Source organism: Phymastichus coffea, unplaced genomic scaffold, assembly GCF_024137745.1.
Source record: "Phymastichus coffea isolate CEN01 unplaced genomic scaffold, Cenicafe_Pcof_1.1 PCOF00093, whole genome shotgun sequence".
NCBI lineage: Eukaryota > Metazoa > Arthropoda > Insecta > Hymenoptera > Eulophidae > Phymastichus > Phymastichus coffea.
The window spans coordinates 69393-94567 of NW_026706904.1; the positions used below are offsets into that span (position 1 = coordinate 69393).

The 25175-nt window shown below is 33.9% G+C and overlaps 2 protein-coding genes and 1 pseudogene across 3 annotated transcripts; 2 read left to right on the plus strand and 1 right to left on the minus strand.

The window, feature by feature from the left end:
• Window positions 1-17: 17 nt before the first annotated feature.
• Window positions 18-3148, plus strand: LOC131669456 (uncharacterized; annotated as a pseudogene).
• A 1866-nt stretch (window positions 3149-5014) lies between these two features.
• Window positions 5015-16295, plus strand: LOC131669466 (mediator of DNA damage checkpoint protein 1). 2 transcript variants are annotated; one of them, XM_058944346.1, is made up of 9 exons: window positions 5015-5342; window positions 5429-5530; window positions 8410-8508; window positions 8601-8771; window positions 8852-12175; window positions 13661-13843; window positions 13940-15275; window positions 15407-15718; window positions 15811-16295. In XM_058944346.1, exons 1-9 carry the CDS (start codon window positions 5253-5255, stop codon window positions 16023-16025), a joined length of 5832 nt encoding a protein of 1943 aa, XP_058800329.1. In that variant the 5' UTR covers window positions 5015-5252; the 3' UTR covers window positions 16026-16295. The 2 variants fall into 2 exon arrangements, with proteins under 2 accessions (XP_058800329.1, XP_058800328.1); XM_058944345.1 differs by having other exon boundaries at window positions 13661-15275.
• Window positions 5349-7950, minus strand: LOC131669468 (carboxylic ester hydrolase-like). Its single transcript, XM_058944354.1, has 7 exons — window positions 7746-7950; window positions 7296-7593; window positions 6847-7223; window positions 6598-6763; window positions 6181-6516; window positions 5939-6065; window positions 5349-5853 (listed from the first exon to the last, which is right to left on the minus strand). The coding sequence occupies exons 1-7, from the start codon at window positions 7935-7937 to the stop codon at window positions 5658-5660; spliced, it is 1692 nt and encodes a 563-aa protein (XP_058800337.1). The 5' UTR covers window positions 7938-7950; the 3' UTR covers window positions 5349-5657.
• Window positions 16296-25175: the final 8880 nt, after the last annotated feature.

A 25175-nucleotide genomic window follows, 5' to 3' on the forward strand; every position in this document is an offset into this window, starting at 1 on the left:
GTGAAGCCACAGGCAAAATGGAAAACAAAGAAGATCGTGTTAGACAAAAGATGGAGGAATTACGTCAGGTGGAGAAGCTGATGAACAGAGTTTACGGCGAACTTGACGCCTTACAGAAAGAAGAGGAGATACTCACATATGAGGGTAAGATGAAATACTATCGAGCATCAATACTAAGTTGATGTCAATGGCAAGCTTAGCCGATATGGGCAAATCTGAGCATCGATTCTAAGTCGATGTCAAAAGGAAAAACTCCCATAAGAATCTACACTCCTTTGTTCTTCGTTCAATGATTGCAGATGTTTTGCGTTTGGAAAACAAGGAGAATGAGGAAAGAGAGGATGGTGAGCTACTAGAAAGAGAGATCAGGATGGCCGACAATGAGCCGATTGAGGAGGAGACAATGGCGGCCTTAGGAGAAAATCCTATTAATGAGAATAACAAAGAATTCCTTATTATTAAAACTGTAGCCGACAGGTTAAAAGTGTGGTCATCAAAAGGCCTTTCTAATAAAGAGGAGAAATTAAAATTAATATCTAAAATACCTAGAAGAAATAATGAAATAAACCTCGAGGCCCCAAAACTTAATGAAGAGATCGCAGTAAGCCTTACTCAGAAGGCACTAACTAAAGATGGCTTTTTCAGAGAGTATCAAGAACTCGCAGGGGCGTCTTTGGCTGCAGCTGCAACGGCTTTGAGTATGATCATTAACGATAGAGTTGAGCCTTTAGAAAGAGACAACCTACTCGAGAATCTAGGAGGTGCAGTTAAACTTATGAGCGATCTGTTTTATCAACTCTCAAATGCCAGAAAACTTTTTATCATGGGTCGATACAATGAAAATATTCAGAGAATTGCAAAGAATAGAGAATCGACTTCCTTACTTTTCGGGGACGAGTTCAAAACGGTTTTGGAAAACGCCAAAGCAATGGAAAGAGCCGTACAGGAGAGTTGAAGCCAAAGAACACCTACAACAGACCTCCTTTCAGCAGCTATAACAACAACGCTAAGAATTCTTTAAACTGGAGAAGCTCCCCCTCTAACCGTGGGAGCAGGGGGAGCTACAAGAATCAGTACCAGAATCATCGGTCAGGCTCAAACACGCACAGCAGCACCTACGCCTCCAGTCGCAGATCAGAGCCAACGAAAAGATTCTACAATCAATCCCAACCTTACCAACACCACAGGAGGAGATAGGAACAACACAGGTAAAGACTGGAAGATTAAGGTTTTTTATAGATCAATGGGAACTTATTACACAGGACAGGTTTGTCTTAGAAACAATTAGGGGTTATAAGATTTGTTTTAATTCCCCGGTTTTTCAACGTAAAGAACCATCAGCCCAAGTGTACCCGAGGAGGGGTTATGAGAAAGAGATGGATAAGGCTATTGATAAATTAATAAACAATGGAGCAGTTGAAGTATGTAAATATACTGAAGGACAATTTTTATCCTCTTTCTTCTTAGTAGAGAAACCTGATGGATCCTTCAGGTTTATTTTAAATTTGAAGAACTTAAAGTTTTTTATTAATCATGAACATTTTTAAGTCGAGGATATTCGCACAGCTGAAAATTTATTGGAGAAGAGGGATTTTATGTGCAGATTAGATTTAAAGGAGGCATACTTTTTGGTTTCAATTCATGAGGATTCAAAGAAATACCTTAGATTTAAATATTAGGATCGTTTGTACCAATTCAACGTTTTACCCTTTGGCTTATCATCAGCCCCATATGTATTCACTAAGATAGGCAAACCGGTATTAAAGGAGTTAAGAGAAAAGGGGATTAAGGTAATAGTGTATTTAGATGATTTCCTTATTATAGGATCCACTGAAACCAAATGTAGGAATGATACTGTTTTGATTATCTCGTTACTTCAGAGATTGGGATTTATAATTAATTTCGATAAGAGTGAGACCACACCAAGTAGACTTTATAGATTTTTAGGTGTAAATATTAATTCAACAGACATGACCCTAACCTTGCCCTATGAAAAGAAGGGTAAAATATTAGAGATAGTCAGCACAATTTTAGAGATGAAGGTAGTAAGAATCAAGATGCTAGCTAGGTGCGTAGAAGTGTTAGTAGCAGCTTGCCCTGCAGTAGCTTACGGCTGGTTACATTATAAATATTTAGAAACACTCAAGGGAGATGCGTTAACAATTCAGGACTACAATATGAACAGATCAGTACATCTAGACACAAAAGCTAGAGAAGAACTAGAATGGTGGAAGGCTAATATTTTACCTTCTTACAACAAGATTAGATCAAATATATTTGACTTAACTATTTTCTCTGATGCTTCTAAGACAGGCTGGGGTGCTACCTGTGAGGGAATGAAAGCAAACGGTTTTTGGGACAGTCAGGAGAGAGAGCTACACATAAATTAATTAGAACTTCGAGCAGCATTTTTCTCATTAAAATGCTTTTTATCACAAAGAACTGGTATTCAGGTCCTGTTGAGAATTGACAATATTACAGCGATAGCGTACATTAATAAGATGGGAGGTACTAAACATGAAGACCTGCATATTGAAGCTAAGAAAATTTGGAATTGGTGCGCTAAGAGAGAAATTTGGATTTTTTCGGAATACGTAGCATCAAGAGAGAACAGGGCAGATGAGGGTTCCAGAATCAGTAATCTAGACACAGAGTGGGAGCTAGCAGAGGAGGCTTTTAAGGAATTAGTTAAGGAGTTCGGTAGCCCATCCATAGATTTATTCGCCTCACGCATAAATAGAAAATGTTTAAAATATTGTTCCTGGGAGAGAGACCCAGATGCTTTCGCTATCAATTCTTTAACCATTTCCTGGAAGCAGGATTTTTGGTATGCTTTCCCTCCATTTGCGTTGATACCTAGAATACTAAAGAAAATCAGGGAGGAATATTCAATAGGCATCTTAGTGGTCCCCTTATGGACTGTACAACCTTGGTTCCCGGATTTTAAAGCGCTCTTAATAAGCAAACTCATAACTTTCCAACCATCGCCCAATCTGCTATGTTCACCTTGTAGGAGCAGAACTCATCCATTGGCCTCGGAGCTTACCCTGGTGTCAGGGATACTGTCAGGCAGAGTTTTAAGAAAAAGGACCTGGAGGAGGCGACAATAGAGATCATGTTATCATCAGTGGCCAACAGCACAATGAAGCAGTACAATTCAGCCCTAGAATATTGGTGGAAATTTTGTAAGGAATCAGCGTTAGATCCATTCAACGCAGGAGATAAGGAGATTGTTAACTGTTTAACTAGAAAGTTCAACGAGGATGCGGCGTATGGTACGCTCAATTCACTTAGATCAGCTATTGCCTTAATCAATCAAGAGAATAATTCAGACAGCCCTCTCTTAAATAGATTCTTCAGGGGTGTTTTTAGAACCAGGCCAACTACACCAAAGTATTGTTGCACATGGGATGTGGAGGTTGTTCTTAATATGTTAGAAACTTGGAACCCACTGTCAGCGTTAAGCCTTCAGAATCTTACTTTTAAGTTAGTATTATTATTAGCTTTAGGATCAGCATTCAGAGTACAATCTATTGCTCTAATTAAGATAAAGAACATCAGGTTTTTGAGTAATGGAGTAGAGATCAGAATTTCAGATCTTATCAAAACCTCAAGGCCAGGATCAAAGGATCCTATAGTGTTTTTTCCTTATTTTCCTCACAGAGAAACACTTTGTATTGCAAGAACTTTAATATTTTATATTGAGAAGACAAAAATTTACGAGGCAATACAGACGAATTATTTATTTCTTTTATAAAACCTTTTAAAAAAGTAACTTCCCAGACGATAAGCAGATGGATTAGAACAGTCATGAGACAAGCAGGTATCGATGAGTTCTTCACTGCCCATAGTACAAGGCATGCATCTACATCAAGAGCTCTAAGGGAAGGATTAGACATTGGTACCATACGGAATGCAGCCAGCTGGTCTGAGAACTCAAAGGTTTTTGCTAGATTTTATAACAGACCTATTGTTAAGAGTACAGATAGGAATTTCGCAGCAGCAGTTATTGCATAACTTAAAGAAAGTGTTTATAATGTTCATTCTTTTAATATAAAGTCTTTTATTTCTGTAACGTAATTTTAAATATGTTCACATATATTATAATAAATACATTTAACAGAGAGGAACAGCTAATTTCACTCTAAACATCTACATATGGAATATCTTCGAACAAGCTAGGCGAAATATAATTGATGATCAAACGAACACAGTGAAGTTCGATCATAATTATATGAGTAGGCTTGTTCGAAGATATTCCATTCCCCCCCCCCCCCCCCCCCAAAAAAAAAAACAACATAAACAAAAACAAGAAATATGTGTTAATGGTAATTTTCCCAACCCTAGAATCACCTCGCTTTTCTCTAAACTAAATGAAGTAGGAGAGGCGGGAAGAGAGATAGGACCTAGGAAGGGGAAAAAAGTGCCTCTTTTCCTTCGGTTCTATCTCTAAATAGTGGCGTCACCTGGCAACGAGTTGCGGTACTACATATGGAATATCTTCGAACAAGCCTACTCATATAATTATGATCGAACTTCACTGTGTTCGTTTGATCATCAATATTTTGTTATATATTGTAGAGGAAGAGATGAAGGAGATCATTCTTGTGAAGCATTAAAACTATACTTTTAGATATGTATTTGGTCGCTTCTGTGGAAGGAGTGGCAGAAACCTTATAGTTTACCTTACATTCAAGATACCAACCCGCGGGTACTGTATCTACAGTGAATTTAAAACTGAATTCAAATCGCCATATCAATTTTGGCACATATACTTAAAAAAAAAACCACTGGTACCTGCCGAGAATCAATTCCGACATATAGAAGATTGATGTCCATTCCATTATTGATGCAAATCTCCGTGTTTCCAGTTCTTTGTCCGATGATCATCGCATTGTACGCAAGATTTTTAAATTGACGCTAGCGCGCTCGTCGAGGACCGGTGCTTATAGGCTTCGTATAATCTTTGGCGGGAAGTATTGTGCATAACCGTAATTTGGCTCAGCTGCTGGCGTCATGTTGGTGTCCATTCACGCGTTCACAGAAAATAAGTGTTTTTTAAGAGTTTTAACTGTATTATGCGTGAACAAATAAACAATTATATCAACAAGAGCTAACAAGAATTTTCATTGAATAAATATTGTAAAGTCTGACGCTAGTTTCATCTAACGATGAATTTGTTGTAGTGAAATGTTTGAGAATCTACAAGGTGGCATACTAAACAACTGAAAATCGAATATAGAAAAATAAAGATGGATATGCCTGCTACACAAGCTATGGACGATGAGGACTTCGTTCCCACGCAGAAAGTGACAGAAGTTAAAGAGTCTGAAAATTCATTGGTAATAAGTTTATTATTTAGGTTATTTTTAATATTTATATATTTTTTTGTTTGATAACAACAATAATATTTTCATGTGACATTCAGATTGGATCACTCGTAATTAATGACCTGCATCATCACATTTATTCTGGAATCACAATAATTGGAAGACAACCTGATGATTGTGCTATTGTGTTGAATGATGAGGTATTTAATATCCAACTTCCTATTTTATTTCTTTTGTTTTTTTAACAATAAACAATTATCTTCAGTCACACTACAGTTTTTAACTTTCATATTTAACTACATTTGATAACTTTATTTTTATCAACTCTTAAAGCTCTTCTTTTGCATCTTTCAAACCTCGTTTAACATTGTTTTCATCAAAATTAATAGAGCTCCACAGCTTTTTTTCGCCTAAATTATCATTATATTCTATAGAAAACTTTCCTGGTCCAGAAATATGTAAATAATTGAGTTCTTTTTTAGTTGGATTTACTTGAGGCCATTCTATTCCAAAGTCAGGTTTACTAAAATATATATTCAACCTTGAAAATAACTGTTTGAATAATTTAAACTGTTTAAATGTAATTATAGAAATCTAGAAAAATATACCCATTATAAGCAATGGAAGTCCAAAAGTTTAATAAATCTTTTTGCATTGCCTTATCTTCTTCTGTTGTCCTTGGATTAATAAATGGTTGTTCTATTACTAAATAAGTATCGTCAGCATGACAGACACCTATAAAGGAAAAAAAACAAGTTTAATGCACTTTTTTCCTTATTTAGTAATAAAGATAAAGTTGAAAGTTTTTCATAATTATGAATATTTAGATTTTATATAAACCACCACAAACCTATATTTTCTTTTGTACCACTCATTGTATCACTTAAACTTTGAGCAGCTCTGTAACTGTAGTAATAAAACCAAACTGGACTCTCATTAGCCTTTGCCTGCATCCTTGCTGCTTTTTCAGCATCCACAACAAATAATCGATCACCAGTCAATAAAGTTAGTGATTTCAAATTTAATCGATCAATTGGTTTTGATCCAAAGTAATGTTTTCTAATTTTTTTTGCAACTTCTTTGTGTTTATTTTTTGGTAAAGTATAATTATAATCCAATAAATGAGTTGCTACTAGATCCCAATTATCATCCAAATATTTCATACGTGTTTTGTCTAATCCAAATTCTGTTGTTCGAAAATTCAGTTTAACAATTTGAAATTGTTATAATATTTGTAAAAGGAGTATAATTCATTGTTTATTTATACCAGCAACAGGATACAATCCTTCTTCACTCACTACACCAGTGAACCAAGGAAGATCTTGAACATCTCCACTCGTTATAATGTCAATAGGACTTCGATTAATAAAATAATCTTTGTTTGATTTTTCAACAACTGGCCCAAATGGCGTGTAAGGATTATAAATCCATGGCTTAAACATTTTGAAATACAATTTAAATGAAAAATTGAATTGTCCCTGTTTCATTAAAAAAGAAAATAAATAATCTATTGTACCATAAACTCAGATGTTGCTTGAACTAATGGTTTTGCTGGACGATTTCTCAAACACTCAATCATATCTTTTATATTATCTGTTGGACAACCCATAATGGCTCCTAACTTTTTAGCTTTTTCTAATGATTTTTCTGTTTGAGCCCAGCATAATAAGGACGTACCACTAAATGATATACCATTTTGAAAAAGTCCAGTGCTTAATGGAGATAAATAATGATAATGTACACTAGCTCCTCCAGCACTTAATCCAGTGAGTGTTACTTTTTTAGGATCTCCTCCAAACCATTCAATATTTTCATGCACCCATTTCAAAGCCATATTTTGATCTTTAAGTCCCATATTACCAGATACAATTTCATTCTCAGTACTCAAAAAACCTTCAAATTGAAATAATTTATTAAACGTTTGAAATATAATTCGAAAATATATGATAGTGAAAAATTTATTACCTAATGGTCCTAAACGATAATTAATAGTAACAAGAATAACATCTTTATCTACCAAGTATTTAGCTCCATAAACTGTTCCATATCCATATTGAAAACAACCTCCGTGAATCCAAAAAATAACAGGTATAGGTGTCTTTTTTCCTTTTTGAATAGGTACATATACATTTAAGTAAAGACAATCTTCACTTCCTTCAACTCGTTCATTTTTATTGGTAGGTAAATGAGAGTACTGAAGGCAACCATCAGAAACTTTGGTTGCCTGTAATTCTCCTACCCATGGAGATATTTTTTCTGGTGGCTTAAAAATTATATTTAATTTTTATATATCTTGGAAATTGGCAATTATTCTTTATATAAAATCATTTTATCAAAACTCAGCCATACATTTATGTTATGGCGCAAAATAATTTGGTTCTATATAATTTTATAAATATATAATTAAGTGCTCACTCTGAATCGCAATTTTCCTATTGGAGGTCTTGCATAAGGTATTCCTTCGTATGCTTCATATAGATTGCCATTTTCAGAAATCTTGTAATATCCTCTAATTTTTCCTAAAGGTGTTTTAACACTTGGATACTCAGTATTGCTATAAGTAAAAGCTAAATTTATAATTAAAATTAGTAGACTAAAGTATAGCATGTTGCTTGCACAATTATTCCGCATAATATGCAGTGCAATCAATTTAAAGTATTATCAGTTTCCCCTCAATTTTTGACCTTCGCATCAAGTTATCATATTAGTAATAACATGGTAAACTATGTTATCTGTTGTACAAATAAAACTGAAGCATTTAATCAGTATCTGTAGTAGTATTGATGATAAAAAAAATTAAAAATTTATATATCTAAAATAGATATTTGAGCTAATGAACCTTGATAAAAATTATTTTCCAAATGCTGTTAAGACATTTTATTTGTGTATGTATTTTTTTAAGGACATCTGTAGGCATCAGATAATGGATTATTTATTTAAAAAACATATAGATTACAACAAAATACAATGAGAAAACTTGATATAAGTTATAATTCATTTTACATTAACAATAATGCACTCTTATTTTATGCATTATAAATAATTGTTTATTGTATAAAAACCTTTTTATTTTTTTTAGACTGTATCACGAAAGCATGCAGAAATAGAAGCTGAGACTATTGATAGGGCTATTTTCATCAAGGACCTTGGATCAAGTAATAAAACTAAAATTAATGATGTAAGTTAATTATTTTATTATTTTATCATTTATTATTTTGTTTTTTACATTTGTTAATTGGCATGCTAAAATACTTAATATCATTGTTTTAGAAAAAAATACGTCCAAACTGTTCCTACCAGATAAGGGACAATGATGAACTGAATTTTGGAAGAGTTAGGACTACATTTAAAATTCATCAACCTATTGAAGATTCATTTATAGCTTGTACCCCACAGATCAATAGAAAAGCAATTATTCCTGATACTCCAAATTCATCTATGGTATAATTATTATTGACATTTTTTTTTTCAAAACACCATAAGATTTTTAATAATTATATAATTTTGATTAATTTTTTCAGAATAATTCATCTGCTTTAGAGGGTGACGTATCAAGAATTCCTGAAACACAGGCAGATGAAGATGATTCGTGTTTCCGACGTCCTTTGATTCCTGTAAGAACTTCTATAAGTAATGATCACGAGAGTCCAAAACATGTACCGTATACTCTTGATAACGTTCCCTCTCCTCTATCAAATACTAAAGATGATACTGATATTTCTGACATAGAAACACAAAAGTTCTTAGTCTCTGAGAAAAGCAGTATCCATTCTTATAGTAATGAAGATTGTGAAAAATCATTGAATACTTCATATGTAAAAGAAGTTTTACCCGAAAAACTAGAAAATCAACCACTGCAAGATGTTGAAACACAGGAATCTGTACAAATTAAATCAGTTTCTAGTTTTAGAAGATCACAAAACACTTCTCAATCAATAGAATATACTGAAAGGCGGACATCTATTTGTACAAAATCTGATATTGATAAGAGTAATTTAACAGATGTATCTATCCACAGTGCTGCAACACAGAAAATTGAAAACCTAATAGAAGATTTAGAAACGCAACCTTTTTCTTGCAATAATTCCAATTCTGATAATAGAAAGTCTGCTAATACATCCATTCATAGTGCTGAAACTCAAAAAGCTATGGCTGATGTTTCTAATGAATCTTTGAATGATATTCAAACACAAAAATTTGAAATTAATAATTCTGATCTGAAAATTATATCAACGGATGCATCTATTTACAATGCTGCCACTCAAAAAATTACACCAGAAAATGAAGATGTTGATGATCTTGAGACACAGAAATTCGGAAGTACAAGAGCTTCGCAGAGTAATAATTCTCATCAAATTGTTGAAGGAGACCAAATGGCTTCTAATTTATCGTTTTCTATTCAAGATATAGATACAATGCCTTTTACTAAACATGAACTATCATTGGCTGTCAAATTGGATAATGACATACAAAATAAATATGAAAATTTATTAGATTCTACTACTAGTACCAGAAAATCTGGTATAGACAAAGAAGTAGAAAGTTCTGATAATTCTAAATTAAGTGAACAAATACCAACTCTATCTAAAAAATCGAATAAATCAGACATAGTTGATGAAATCAATGAAAACATTGTGCAAAATCAAATGCAGGCTAATGAAACACTTATCAAATCCATAACCAAAAGCTTACATAAAAGTATAACTAAATTTGATAAATCAAAAAGTTTTGTAGAAAATGATGATCATGAAGAAGAAATATTTTCACAAAATTTGATTGAAAATTGTCCTTTCCCTTTATTGTTAAATGATTCAACAAACGACGACAATGAACAATCAGCAGCTAATTTACAGAATGATAAAGAACTTGGAATTAATAAAACTGTTGACAATGAGCATAATAATCTTTCAAATAATGAAGATAATAGCACAAATATTAAGAATTCTTCAAACAATGAAGATAATAGCACAAATTTGATAAAAAAGAAATCATCAATAGTAGACAACGATGATTCAGAAACTGATGAAGAAGGTGCCTTTTCATCTAATTTGTTTAAGGGAAAGAAAAATGAGAAATCACATAAAAAAATTGAAAATGATTCAGAAACCGACGAAGAAGGAGTTTTTTCGAATCATTTGACAGAAGAAGGTGAAAAATTGAAAAGCAAACCTGAAGGTGATTCTGAAACAGACGAGGAAGGCTTTTTCTCCGGTCATTCATCTAATAACAATAAAATTATTGATGAATCGGAAAGCGAAGACGAAGGTGTTCTTTCAAGAAATCAATCAAAAAGTAAAACAAGTAAAGTTGACTCAGATGAAAGTGTTACAAAAGCTGCAGAAGATTCATTTACCAATAAATCTACGAAAAAAGTTCCATCTAAAATATCGGAGTGTTGCCTTAATAAAGTCGATAGTATGGTTCAAGCAGTGTCATCTGTTTCCGAATCAGATGACGACATATTTGATGAAATAAATTCATCAAAACCAGACATTGCACATTCAGAAGTAGGTCAAAATGATAATGATAATAAAGATGTCGTCGAGTTAGTCCCGATGCAAATTGTAGAAACTGAAAATATGAGCTTAGCGCCTACTCAGATAGTGAATACTAATCAAGTGCGTCATCGGGAAAAGGATAAATCTGAAGAAGCTGGTGACTTGACTTCTATGCCGATCATAAAAATACAACATCAAGTTGATGAATTGGCTCCTACACAACTAATAGAGACACAGAATGTACGTCATAGTACTACAGCTACCTCAGATTTGGCGAGAAAAGAAGCACAAGAATATGATCATATGGATGTAGCACCTACTCAAAAATTAATTGAGACACAAGACTGTGCTGAATCTTTAGCACCTAATCAAGAAGTAGTGAATACTCAGAATTATTCTGAAGAAATGGGTACGCTACAGTTTTCAGAATCTTTGGTAACGACACAAATTGTCGAAAATGAACCAAATGATGTAGAAAATGAAATTGCTACGAGCCCTTCAAAGTCAGCAAACACGACAAAGCGCCAACTAGAAATTGCGGAAATAACAAGTAATAAAAAACTGAAAACATTAGAAGGTTCACCCAAAATTAACGTAGATATTAATAACACAGTTGAACAGAATCACAATAAAGTGTTTGAAGGATCGGAGGAAAAAAATGAGAACATTGAAGTGCCAATAGAAACTAAACAACCGGAGAATATTTTGGAGTCCAATCAAATGAAAGAGAGTTCAGCAACAGATTTGGAGTCATCTATTAGTAAACCATCTCCTACACTCAGCAGCAAGAAAAGCAGTATAAGAAGCAAAATTCGTCGTAGGAGACTTACACTTAATAAGTCAGGCTTACAAAATGAAACACTGAAATCCGTTATCAATCTTAACGACACTATCGAGCAAAATTTAAACGAATTATTTGATAATAGCAGTGAAAATGTAAAAACGCTTGAACCTGAACCCATGTTGACGCAACAACTAGAGCACGTTCTCAATTCTCAGGATAGTAGCCCTCGAGACAACCCTATTGAAAGTGCAAAGGAAGAAGGAAAAACATGTAACATTGGTAGAAAAAAATCGCTATTGTCTCTATCACCTACGAGTTTGAATAATTCAATAGCCAAATTTCAAAACACCGATGAAAAGTTTTCATCAAAAAATGTGCAATCAATTTCAACGGAATCAGAAATTATTTCAGTTACTAAGATAAATGAAAAGTCACAACAAAATCAAGATTACTCCGCTAATCTTAAGAAAGATAATGTAACAAGCGAAAAGATAACAAGCAAAAACGATAAAACTCTCGTTTATAGGCGAGGAACGATCGGTTTCACGGACGCCCTTGAACCAGTAAGTACTTTTGATCGTGTAGTTTTCTTAGATAAGTATTCTACAAGTGACAGTCAATCGGACGGTGATGATATTTTTAAGTTACAACGATTACTTAACACTCCTAGTGGTAAGAAGCGCGTTAATTTACGGTTAACAAATGTAGATTTAAGTTCACCATCAACATCATCTGCGAGCAATCGAGAATTCGAAAAAAAGAACAGTAAATCTCCGGTGTTGTCGTCCAAGAAAGCAACCCTGGTCAAGTACCGATCGTCGAGAAAACGAAACCCAGTAGTTTTACTAAACAAATTATCCTCAGTGGTATGCAGTAAACATGCACAACCAGCTAAGAGAGTCATGTCTAGCGGATTAATTGGCTTTACTAATTGTTTGGCACCAGTAGAAAGTAAAGAACTTGTCTCGGCTGCATCTTCTGAGAGTGAAGATGATCTTAGAGCAAAAGTTCATCAGTCCAGTCCGAAGAATGTCAACGTAGATGACACGAATAACGAACAGTTGCCTATCATATCATCGATAGAGAATAGTAAGAATGACATTAAGAGTAAACAATTATCCATCGACTTACCAATAAAGATTAATAAGAACAATACTGAGAGTGAGCCATTGTCCATTGACTCGCCAATCTCGGAGGACAATAAAAACGACAACAGCGATGATGACTTTTTCAAAGGATTGCCAACTGTTAAAATCGCTGGTACACTAAACAATCCTGTATCGCCTTCACAGTTAACGACATCAAGCGACACCGATAATGAGTCTATCAAATCTCTCAAGATTGAGGTACCTGAGCGCTGGAAATGGTATGCCGAGAAACGATATGACAAAATCTATGAGAAATATAAGATAAGCAATGAGAAAACGGACGACTCTGAATCTGAAAATAACGAGGACCCAGAAATCAAAACGAACAATGTGTCGGACGACTGGGCAAAAAATTGCAAAGAACGACTTGTTGCAATTAATAAAATCTTGAAAGAAGTGGAGAAAGGAAAAGACGAGAAAAAACGGGAATCCAACAGGGGTGTACAAAATGCTACTCGTAAAGATAACATTATTACTACTCGCTTGCAGACGGTAAGAAAATACAAAGCTCGTTCGCCAAAACCTGCCGAGGATAGTGACACGAATATTGACAGAACTAATTCTGTGCTGAGCAGCACGTCCGACAGTGAGAACTCGGATCAATTGAACATTTTTCCCAAATATAGGCCTGTTTCACCATTAAAAATCGACATGACAATGTTGGCTAGGCAACAGGAGGACGAGGAAGACTCTGAGAAGGAGGCTTCGGCACCGCGTATCAGTCATACGTTTAAGAGAATAAAGGCCAAACCCTCCCCTTCTATCGCAAGTCGTCGGCGTAAAAGTGCGTGCAATAACGATATCAAAAGCATAACGAAATACAAAAATGCTGACAATAAAAAACTTGGTACTCATTCTTCGATTATTGGAACTGTTGGTAAGAGTAGCCTTGTTTTTCAGGTGTCGCGCAACGGCAAGACGACATCGACGACCACAACATCTAGGACGTCGAGCTCGGCGATGACTAATCGGACTAAGAGAACTGTCAACGATGGCGATGACGACGACGAATCGATCCATCAACAACCATCTCCGAAACGCACCAAGATCTTAGCTGATCACCGAAAATTGCAACAAGTTACGGTAGTTATTTCTCCTATCAAAGCAAAATTAAAGAATTTAAAGTTGCGTGAAACTCATCTGTTGAATATTCTTAACGGATCATCCAATTTCAAACAGTCCGATTCGACTAATGCAAATAAGAGGGCTACATCAAGAACATTGGACAATTCTCCTGTTGTTTCTAAGATTACAAGAACTGATTCACATGATATGGCAGTGGAGAGTAACATTATCGAGGATAAAAATGAAAGTAAATATAAGTCAAAAATCAAAAGCAAGCCAGCGGCGCGTACGAAGAAAGCCAAAATCGATATATCTTCGAAGCGAAAAGCTAATTTGAGTAAAGAAAATTTAGAAGAGTCCGATGTTCAGAAACCAAGAACACGTGGAAAAGGGAGGAGAAATCAAACTACAGATTTATCTGTATTGGAAAAGGAAAGCAGCAGGGATGAGATATCTGCTAGCGATTCAGAAAATAACAGTGTGAGATCAACTAGAAGTAGATTAGTTCGCCAAGCTCAAAGAAAGAAAGAAGAAAAATCAATAGTCACAGATATTAAGGTTATTCAAGAATCAAATTCAGAAACATTACAAAAGCCCAAAAATACTACTAGAATAAATACAAGAGGCCGATCAGCTAAAACTGTAGACAAGTCTAGTTCAAGTAAAATTAATGAGATTGCAGATAGTGAAAATGACAAAACTCAAGATACGGAATCACAATCGTCAAGCCAATCAGAATCAGTCACTACTAGAACAACTCGAAAAAAGAAAATCAATCAAAAGTCAGATTCAGGCAGTTCAGAGACAAACGAAGTGGTTGCTACTACGAGAGGAAGCACAAAAAAATCAGTTAACAATAAATCTGACGTAGTTTACTCAAACACAGACACGACAATTAAATATAATGAAATGAAAGCCGAAATAAATGTATTCAAATATATAAAGAAAAAAATACATGAAAAGTCAGATGAAACAGATGTACGCCCCACAAGAAAAACGTATAAAAATGCATCTGCTATCGGAACAAGCTCGTCAGAAGAATCTCAAGAAGTGTCTGAAATTATGAAAAACGTTTTAGAAGATTCAAAAAAAAGAAGGATTACGCGAAAAAGACAAGCGGTAAAAAGTAATTTAAGCCACGTTGAAAATAGAGAAAGTTCAGATGACGTATTTGAAAAACCAACTTTAAGGCCTAAACGTTCTAAATTGTTTGTTAAATCTGATAAAAATATATCGTCTCATGTCTCTGATACAGATGAAGATTCAACACATACATCACATGAATCTACTCGAAGAAATAGCAATCGAAGTGCAAACCATACGTCTTCCTCTAATATTGTACTAACGCCTTCAAGATCAAGCAAATTGACTTCGTTTTCAACGAAGAAACTGAAAGTTTTGTTTACTGGAGAAAAGTCAGATACCTGCCGTCAGATTTTGACAAAACTAGGTATGGTTCTATAAAATCTATTTCAATAACTATGTTTTTGAAAATTAATTTTAAGAGCTACAATTTTTTATTTAAAGTAAATAGTCCGTAAGTTATAATAAAAATTCTGCTAATAGCTTCTCTGCTTGTAGGCGGTGTTGTAACTGAAGAATTCGATGATTGTTCCGTTTTGGTCACAGACAAAGTGCGAAGAACATTAAAATTCCTTTGTTCACTTGCTCGAGGAATTCCGATAGCTTCTGTCAAATGGTTACAAGAGAGTGGAAAAGCACATCATTTTTTAGATTTAGAAGAGTATATTCTAAGCGATCCAGAGGCGGAAGCTAAATTTAAATTCAATCTGAAAAAAAGTTTGGATAAGGCTAGAAAACAGAAATTACTTGAAGGATATACTATTGTTCTATCACCAAAAGTGAAAGAACCTCCGGTAGATGTATTAAAAAGTAAATAAAATTATTTGTATAAATTATATGAAATATTTGATATGTAAAAATGTTATAAATTAATACCTGGTACTTGTATTGCATTTTTTCAGAAATAATCATATCCAGTGGAGGAAAACCTCTCGTAAGAGCTCCTGTTAAATGGCCAGAAAAATCTGTCGTTGTAACGACACAAGAAGAGTTGGACAGTGCTAAGAAATTGATTGAAAAAGCTTCAAAATCAGTCACAGTCCAATCAGTTGAATTTATTTTAACTGGAATTCTGAGACAAAATATAAATCTCAATGAATTTCGATTATTAGCTTAAACATTATCATTTTTTGCAAATAACTGACGTCGCTCAAAAATAGGAATAACTTTATTTTTTGTACTATTAAGGAAATTATTTGTAAAGGTTATTCGACATTATTATATTGAAAGACAAAGTTTACTTGGGAATGTTTTGTCACCTATGATTTTTTTGTGTTAACTTATTGCGTACCGTATTATTCGTAATTGTATATACATAAAAAAATGTTTATTTTGCTATTTTCTAATAATTATAAAAAATTATCGACTATATTTGTAAACAATTGAAAGCCGTTGAAATAAAATATTTAATAGATTTAATATAAATAAGTATTTAACATATTTTTAAAAACTTTCGTTTTTTATAATTAAATTAATCATTTCTACAGATTCTTGTTTGAACTTTCAACGAGGTAAGACGTATTTATAAGCCACTTCGAGAGCGTATAATTACATTGGCGCATAGTGGCATGAACGAGCAACCGCGAGTGCTACCAATTTTACTCACAAGGAAACTAACCCTGGTGTACGACACCGATTTTTTTCATTTTTTTAATATATCGTAGTATATCGGAAAATATTTGACCCATGTCTTTTGGTTCGTGCTAATTCGGCGATTGAAAAGGTGAAAACCACCTCTTAAGTTTCTACAATTCTCGAAAACTAACTTTCGAATTTCTGAGTGAAACAAAGTAAATGTTATTCAAAAACAAGTATTTGTATATTATTTTCACCAATAAGGGTTGCAATTCCTTGTTTTTATAAGCTTTGGGGGTGAACATTGAGGTGGTTTTCACCCCTTAAATCGCCAGATTAGCATGAACGAAAAGACACGGGTCAAATATTTTTCGATATACAACTGTGTACATAAATACCGAGGTTAGATACAAGCAATGATCTGTGGAATAAAGGATTAACAAGACTAGGGAAGCTGGTATCGATAGGCTTAGTAATAGAATTAGTTATAAATGTAAATAAAGCGAGCTTATGAAAAACGTATATATAAGTGCAAACAACTTGGACATGCACTCTTACTCTGGCTGTCCGAATTGCTTGACGTGACTCTCCGCTAGTGGCTAATTTACCTAGTCACCAAACGAGAGAAACCATGCAAGAATCCTGAACCATTTCCTTTTCAGCTAGAGTGGAGGCAGCTAGAATATTTGTGCTCCGCCGAGCTTCCTTGACCGGTTGAACGAACGAGCCTAATAAATAAAGCCTAAAAATATTCCTCTCCTTAAATCAGTAGAGAATACTGATCAGTAGAGAATACGCGGCGTTGCAACAAGGTTGTTCGTACGCACAACGGAAACTCAATTGATTTTCCTTATTATAACATTTCGCGATAAGCAATTATTATCGGGTCTAAAAAAATCCGATCTGCCCGAAAAGTCACACAACATATCAAAAAGTGAAGAAAATCGATGAAGTACACCTGGGGTAGTTTCCTTGTTAGTACTATTTCTGTGCAAAACTACAAGTATAGTGCGACTGCACTGTCTCAATTGTTCACCCTTTTCACCGCGAAAATTACCTCTGACTGCAAAGTAACTACACTCAAGAAAAAATAACCCCCTCACAGAATCACACCAACACCAAAGTGTTTTACAGAAAAATGGTCCAACAAATTCAGTTTCCTAAGAAAGATCAGGCAGTAGTCACAGATCCAATGGAAGGATGAACAATAAAAGATTATACTCTCGCTATTAGTAAAATTGTCAAGCCAGCCAATGTTCTCAAAAATTTCCAATGGAAGAATTTGTGTCTACCTGAGTAAATAAGAGTACATCGATAAGCTTACTGAACCAGATATGAAAGTAAATATTGATCCTCGCACATTAACACTAAGATCAATAGTATCGAAAGCTAAGAGAATCATTATCTCTCATTATTCCGCATCATATCATCGAAGACAAAATTAAAGCTCTCGACATTGTTCCTGTTTCTCACCTCACATGCATTAAATTAGGCATCAACGAGCCAGAATACGTACATGTCATACGTACATGAGCTTCACATATAGATATTTTGCCGGAAAAAATGAAAATAGAGGTTACCGAAAGGGTAAATGAGTCATTTCCTTCTCAATTAATACTCCCAGCAACTACGCTTGACACCACCGGCTTGAAGCTTAAGAGAACTAATAGTGTTCTCTCTGGCTCTATACCTTATCGACTCCTGAGTAAGAACAAATAAACCCCACAAAAACAACAGCGCACATTAAACCTCCGGCAGTCAAATCCAAAGGCAAACGCCGGATGAAAAATTCCTAAAGAAACTCTGTTCAAGACAGGACATTAATCAGCAGATCGCTCCGGTAAAAAAATTTTTCCGAATAAACGACAATAACTACCCGATCGACTTCGATAACTTGACATCTTTCTTGCTTGAAATATATGGCAGTAATCAAATAGTAGAAGTAGCGTATTTTACTACTACAAACCAGAACTTATTAACATCATGCTCAGGAATACCTATCCTTACTTCTCAGAACGGAGAATAAAAGATCTCATAACCAAAATTATCAAAAGGCTCGGTACCCAGGATTCCTCTTACATCTCAGACAATAATATACAGACCTTACCAATTCAGACTCTTCACTTAATTCTCTAAAACGAATAACACAAATGATCATTCACTCAGAATATTGTACTACTGGAACACTAGAAATTTTATCAAGCGCAAGGAAGAAATACATCGCAGTAAGTTCTCCACAAAATCTATATGCTTGTACATGTTGATATATGAAAGCTGGCTTAATAATAACACTGACGTCAAATTTCCAGGATTTGTAAATTACAGATTAGACAGAATATATTCAGCTGGAGGTGGTATATTCTTTTACTGATTCGATCGAACGTAGTTTAGCTTATCGCTAAATCAAAAATTGTTATATACCCGACATAAGATTTGAAATTTACGGAATTAAAAGAAACAATATTGAACCACCTGTTAGTCTAATACTACAGGGTGCCAGGTTTCGCTTTGACACTTGATAAATGGAAAAAAAGTATTTAAGAACTTAAAAAATGAAAATAACTGTATATTTATCGGTGATTTTAATGCTCACCATATATATTGAAATTGCGATAGAACTGACACAAACGACGAAAATTTGCTTGAATGTATTTAGAAATCAAGTTCTTTATATATAATTCCGATACTCTCTCTCTCTCTCTCTCTCTCTCTCTCTCTCACACACACATTAATTCTACTTCTTCATCTAATATTGATCTCATTCTCTTTAGCAAAATTATCGCCGAAAAAATAGACGACCAAGTAAATAATGAAACCTGGGGCTCAGATTACTTCCTCATTTACATAATTTTCAGTGCGATTAGACACATTTATCATAAAAAAAGCTACAAAATCAAATCTACTCAAACTAGAATAATGTAACCAAAATTTTCACGATTTCTTTTGAAAATTTTCTAACAAGCTAATATTACTATATTAGCTATATTAGTAATTTAAGCGCAAAGCGCCAATCGCAAATACGATTCTTTTGTTAATTTCTTATCTTCAGCTATAACTAGTAACACGCCAAAGAAAAAATTCGTAATTGTAAAATTTCACCTTTTTGTATTAATAACTTTTTACCTAATTAATACGTATTAACTGTGATATATACATTTGTAAATCTTGTCAAGACGAAGAAAAAACTATCAGACTATTTTTCGATTCAACTACTTGTAAAAAAGATATTACGCAAAAACATGAAAATAGATGAATTTTTTTGAACGGCTGGTTAACAGTGTCTTGCACCGATTTCAAACTTTGGATAAAGATATGTTATTACATTTAGTATTGAGTATCCGTGGAAAAATCTCGTGCTGTTCTAAACAAAAGTACACAATATTTATTTCTTCAATATTCTTAAAGCCCACTAATGGATATAAGATTCAACCCTTACTTCTTCGAAATCAAACACAAATACTTTGACTTCCATCAATGAAAAACTGACATGGGAAACATTCAATTTTATTGCGCCCCCTCATAAGCAAAGATCAGAAGTAATGAAATAGCTGATGCACAAGCTAAAGCTGCAGCAAGCTGCATAGACTGTGACAAACTGCCCTTCTCGAACTTGAAAGAACGCTTTCAGTTCGGTATGAAGGAAAATACAAAGACGACAATTTCAAAATCAGATCTTGAGAAAGGAAAGAGATACTTTGATCTCTGTTATAACGATAGCTCCAAACTGTGATTCCATAATCAAAGGCTCTCTCGTGATGTGATAGTTACGGTAAATAAACTACGGGTAAATCATTACAACTTAAGTGCATCTCTTGCCAGAATTTTAAATATCTAAATATCAACAATCCCACCTATCCTTGCTCCTTCCCTTCGCAAGATATTGAACATATACTTTGGAACTATCCAATATATTACAATCAAAAAATAAAACTGTTCGAACAATTATTTCGCACTGGCCTTCAACCACCTCTTAAAACGGATATACTACTTAAAAAACCTGATATTGCTGCGTGTCTTATTATTGTAAACTGCCTCAAAGATCATACATCGCGCATAGTTTTTTTATAGTTTCAAATAAACCTGACTCGACTTATAGTATGATTAAAAAAAAAAAATCATTTCTACATCAGTCAGCTATCTATTTCATTCAGTATTCAATAAATAATATTTCAACTTTATTCAAAATCAACCTAACTAAAATCTTTATTTTTTGTAATAATGTAACTTTAAAATAATACATTTTAAATAAAAAAAAAATTTTAATACAACAATAACATTTCTACTAATGGCATGGATATTACACAATATTATCAAATATTGTGATTAAAATTAACACAATTAGTTTATACTTCTTTTAATACTTTTTATTTTTCAGTTTTACTATACATATAATTCAACTACAGGAAACTTGAATTTATTTCTGTCAAGACTTACTGAATCTTGAGAAAAATTAAAAATACAAAATTTCTAGCCAAACTAATAATAATTTACATTGAGTCTATACAAATAAGACATCTTGATGATACAGCTTGATGTTAATAATGAGTTTAACAATGACTTGTTGAATCAGTTTATCTAAGAATATCGTATAAATAACGCGTTGCTAACTTTAATAGTGTTTTTATTAAAGTAATATAAAATTAGAATGTTAAATGTAATTTAAGTTGTACACTAAAATTAGAACAAAAATTTAGGTCAAAAACATTAATATGTAAATGCGTATCAATATGAATAACAGGTTTATGAGATTGAGGTGCTATCTTCCTTTCATTTTAGTAGCAATATTTAAAAATGTTACACTGGGCAGGCACCAATTCAAAAACCTGAAACAAACAACAAAAATATTTTATTTTATAAGAATTTTTAAACATTCTATATATATATATATAATTATAGATAAATGGACTTTTAAGGAATAGCTATAGGATAATGACAATGTACTTATTTTTCAGATAACATAAGACTTGTAATAAAAGATAAATTACTACATATAAAGAAACACTTAATTTTATAAAATATTGAACAAAGAATACTTCTATATATAATTAATTAATAATATATAATTTTGAAGTTTATTATATTGTACTTAAAAATAGGAATTCATGTAAAACTCAAATAATTTTGAAAATGAAAATTTATAATACCAGTAATATGAGTTAGAAAATACGTGAATAACAAAGAATCTGAAAAAATTTTGAACACTTGGCAACGTTTGATTCGCTTTAAATTACTACGTGTATACACACTGTAAACTTATTAAAAAGCGTAGATTAAGACATTTTTTAAAAAAATAACTTGAAAACTTAATTATAAATATAAAAAAAATTTGAACGTCCGTGACCTGCAAGACAACTCAATATCAATTTAAAAAAAGACGTAGTTGGTTCAGACCTCGAAATTCTTGAAAAAAAAAATCCGTACCGAGCGCCATCTTTATGACCCGTTCGAACAAAATTACGGCGCAACAAAAAGAAAACAGACAAGGCAGAGAAAGGTCTTTGTTTTAACCGATTAAATCGATATTTTAGTATTTTAGATTAGAGAATTGATTTCGAATTCACATCCAAAATCGATAACTGAATAGCTAGTTGAAATGTTGATGATTAATCGTTAGATTCTATTTATGTCTAGTTTATTATCATTAAAAATAAATAAATTAAAAAAACATTTACCCGCTATCGAGTAGCTTTACGATTTGCTCTTGACAGCACGCTTATTGTGCTCGGAGTTCATGAGCTTAGTCAGGATTTTTCGAGAATGTCCACTGGGATCGTAGTGGTTGGTGTGCTGGTCAGCCTCACGCTTACTCCGTTGCTTGCCGCTATGTCCAGTGAAGATGTGCTTATCGTGATCGTAGTTGAAGTGCTCGTATTCATCAAAATGCTGCTCCGACATATTCGAATGTTTTCTTTGTGTTCTTTTGATACGCAAAAGATAAAACTACTCAATAAACTTTTTGTTGTGTTCACTCTTGAACGTCAGTCAATAGACAACGCAGTTGTCGTATAAAAGACTCAGTATAATGGATATTGAAGAAAAAAAAGATGTAGTAGTAGTACGACAAAAATAGTATTAGAAATAGCTTTGCTAGTCAGTTCAATACTGGTGCGGCGACAGCCGCGACGTACCTTTTATAACCGACGTTCCGTGGCGCATGCGTGTAACCGTTTTACCAGTTCGTGACTTCTCCAAGCGCATTTCTCCTTTCCGAACAGAATTACTGTTTAATTTTTGTAACGATTCTCTTCTTCGAGAAATTACGCAACGAAAGTAAAATTGACGCTGTATTGCGAGATTCTGTGCACGAAAAAAATTTAACGCTTCTTTATTGCCGAGACATGTACAGATATGTGTAATTTTTATCAGCTGTATTAGCTATGTAATTGCGTATTCATTTACCGGCGAACAAGCTCGAAAGATCTATATGCGCTTGCGCACAGTGCTGTTTTCAAGTTTGACGGTACAGTATGTGTTCATGTACATATCTGTGATGCATACGTGCACGGGAGCAGCGTAGTTTATAAATATTGTTCTAACGCCCGGTGTATCGTGAATGTGGACGTGTATATTATTGTTATTTTGTTATTAAACTGCTAGCTGAGCAAGAGCGACTTGGAAATAGTAGTTACAAGCACAATTATACTAAATATCGTGACTACTTCATATGTTGGTTCACAAATATTTTGGCGCAGATCCTATTATACTTATATTTATCTCATTCACTAGGTCACAATTTGTAATGATCGTTTCCTTTTAATTAATTCTATGAAAAACGTTAACAGTGTAGTTTGATGTATTTAATCTTATTTCTTAAACCAGATAGATAAACTTGAATTGGATTTCTTCGATGCGTAACTTTGTTATTATGTTACTTCGTTTGTTTCCTTAAATTCATTGTGTCTCAATCATATGTTATAATTTTCAATGCTATTTTTCACTGCCATCCTATTTTATCGGATGTTATTAACATACGGTATCTACGGTAGCAATGGTCGAGTTTAAAGGCGCATGCGGGTACTTGCTAGGATCTGGGCGTTAACGTTGGCATATATCTAGTAAAGATGTCTTTATTTAAAAAAAAAACAATCGACGGGACTCCTAAGAGTTCTCATTACAAGATGAGATTGCTGCACAACTGAACTCTCATGGCTTGATGAACTCACGTACTTAGTTATAGTTGATGCTAGAAGTCCCTACTATTTCCTTCCTGATAAACTGATTGTCGGGAATCTGGGAACGCGTATATCTATTCTGTGCACATGACTATGTACATAAAACTACTATAAGGACTATTTCGTGTTTTCCTATTTAGTATCTTACCTGAACATCATCTGTATAACATACACGTGTATGACATACTATTTAACTACTATAGAGAATGATCATGTTACATTCATTATTTTACGTGACATCGCGTTGATTCAAAATTAAATGTGTTACTCAGTACAGCTCGATTAAGTCTCAGAAAATACGCAGATAACGTAAAAAATATATGTAAGAATTACGTGCTTGCAAAGTACATGTGTGATGTAAAAGAATTCTAGAAAGGAATTTTATGTCAATTGAATTTGGGAGCATAAACAAAAATTAGCACAGTTGTATAGAAAATAAAAAAATGCATTGATGACTCATACGAAAATATTCGCGTACTTTCTCGCAAAGATAGTCAAATATTACTTAAACAGTCTCAAATATTTTGCCAGTACACGTACGTGCTCAATTTCTCGAAGGCTACTCGCATCAAAGATGGAAAGGCGCAGAGCAAGCAAGCTGGCACGGTCGGGTGGGGGAAAAGCGGGAGAGCAAGAAGACGCAAGTAAGAGGTAGGATCACGTTCTTTCTGGTTTACCGGCCTTTTGCTGCTGCTGCGCCTCGTGCCAAAGATATACCCGACGACACACGTGCGTGGGTCTCTCTATCAATCCAACTGTAAAGAATAAAAATACGATAGTTCGACGAGAGGCACGTCCGCCGCTTCAAAAATTTTCTATATCACGTTTTCTGGATCGACATTATTGACTAGACCTGTTAGTCTGTGTACTATCAAGCTGAAATATCGCCTGAAGACAATGTCAACTCATATTTCGACTGTTTGAGGTTGGAGAAAAGACGAAAAATCACGTTCGAGAATACTCGAGAACAGTTCCAATGTGAAATGGGGTTGCACAAGTGCGTTGCACCTAGTCTAGTATATATGTATCCGACCTTTACTCGACAGCCACCCATGCGCAGGTCTACGCCCCACACACCGGCCGCTCTACTGCATCCAGAAATATTCTCACAATAATGCACTTGATTGTGTTGGCTAGCAGTCGATTTTCTCACCGCTTTTTCAAACAACCTTCCGACTATCAGTTTTGCTTGTATGTGCGTTCATTTTTTTCTAGAAGCCTCATATCACGAGAGATTTCTTTTCAAAACTGAAATAATTACGCGTTAATACATATTTAGATGCTAACTGTTCTGCAGAAATATATTATGATTGTATCTGATTTATTGATAATGGGAAAATTTACCTTTTTTTTTTAAATTTTCCATTCTTGAGAGTCGAAGATATGTCGATTCGGGAAGTTACGGTCAAAAAGCGAACACACGTGACGCTGGATGGGTATATGAACTATTGCAAAATACACAGAATGATAATAAAGCGCCACTGAGGTTATAAATTAAAAGATGTACAAATGCTCAATGA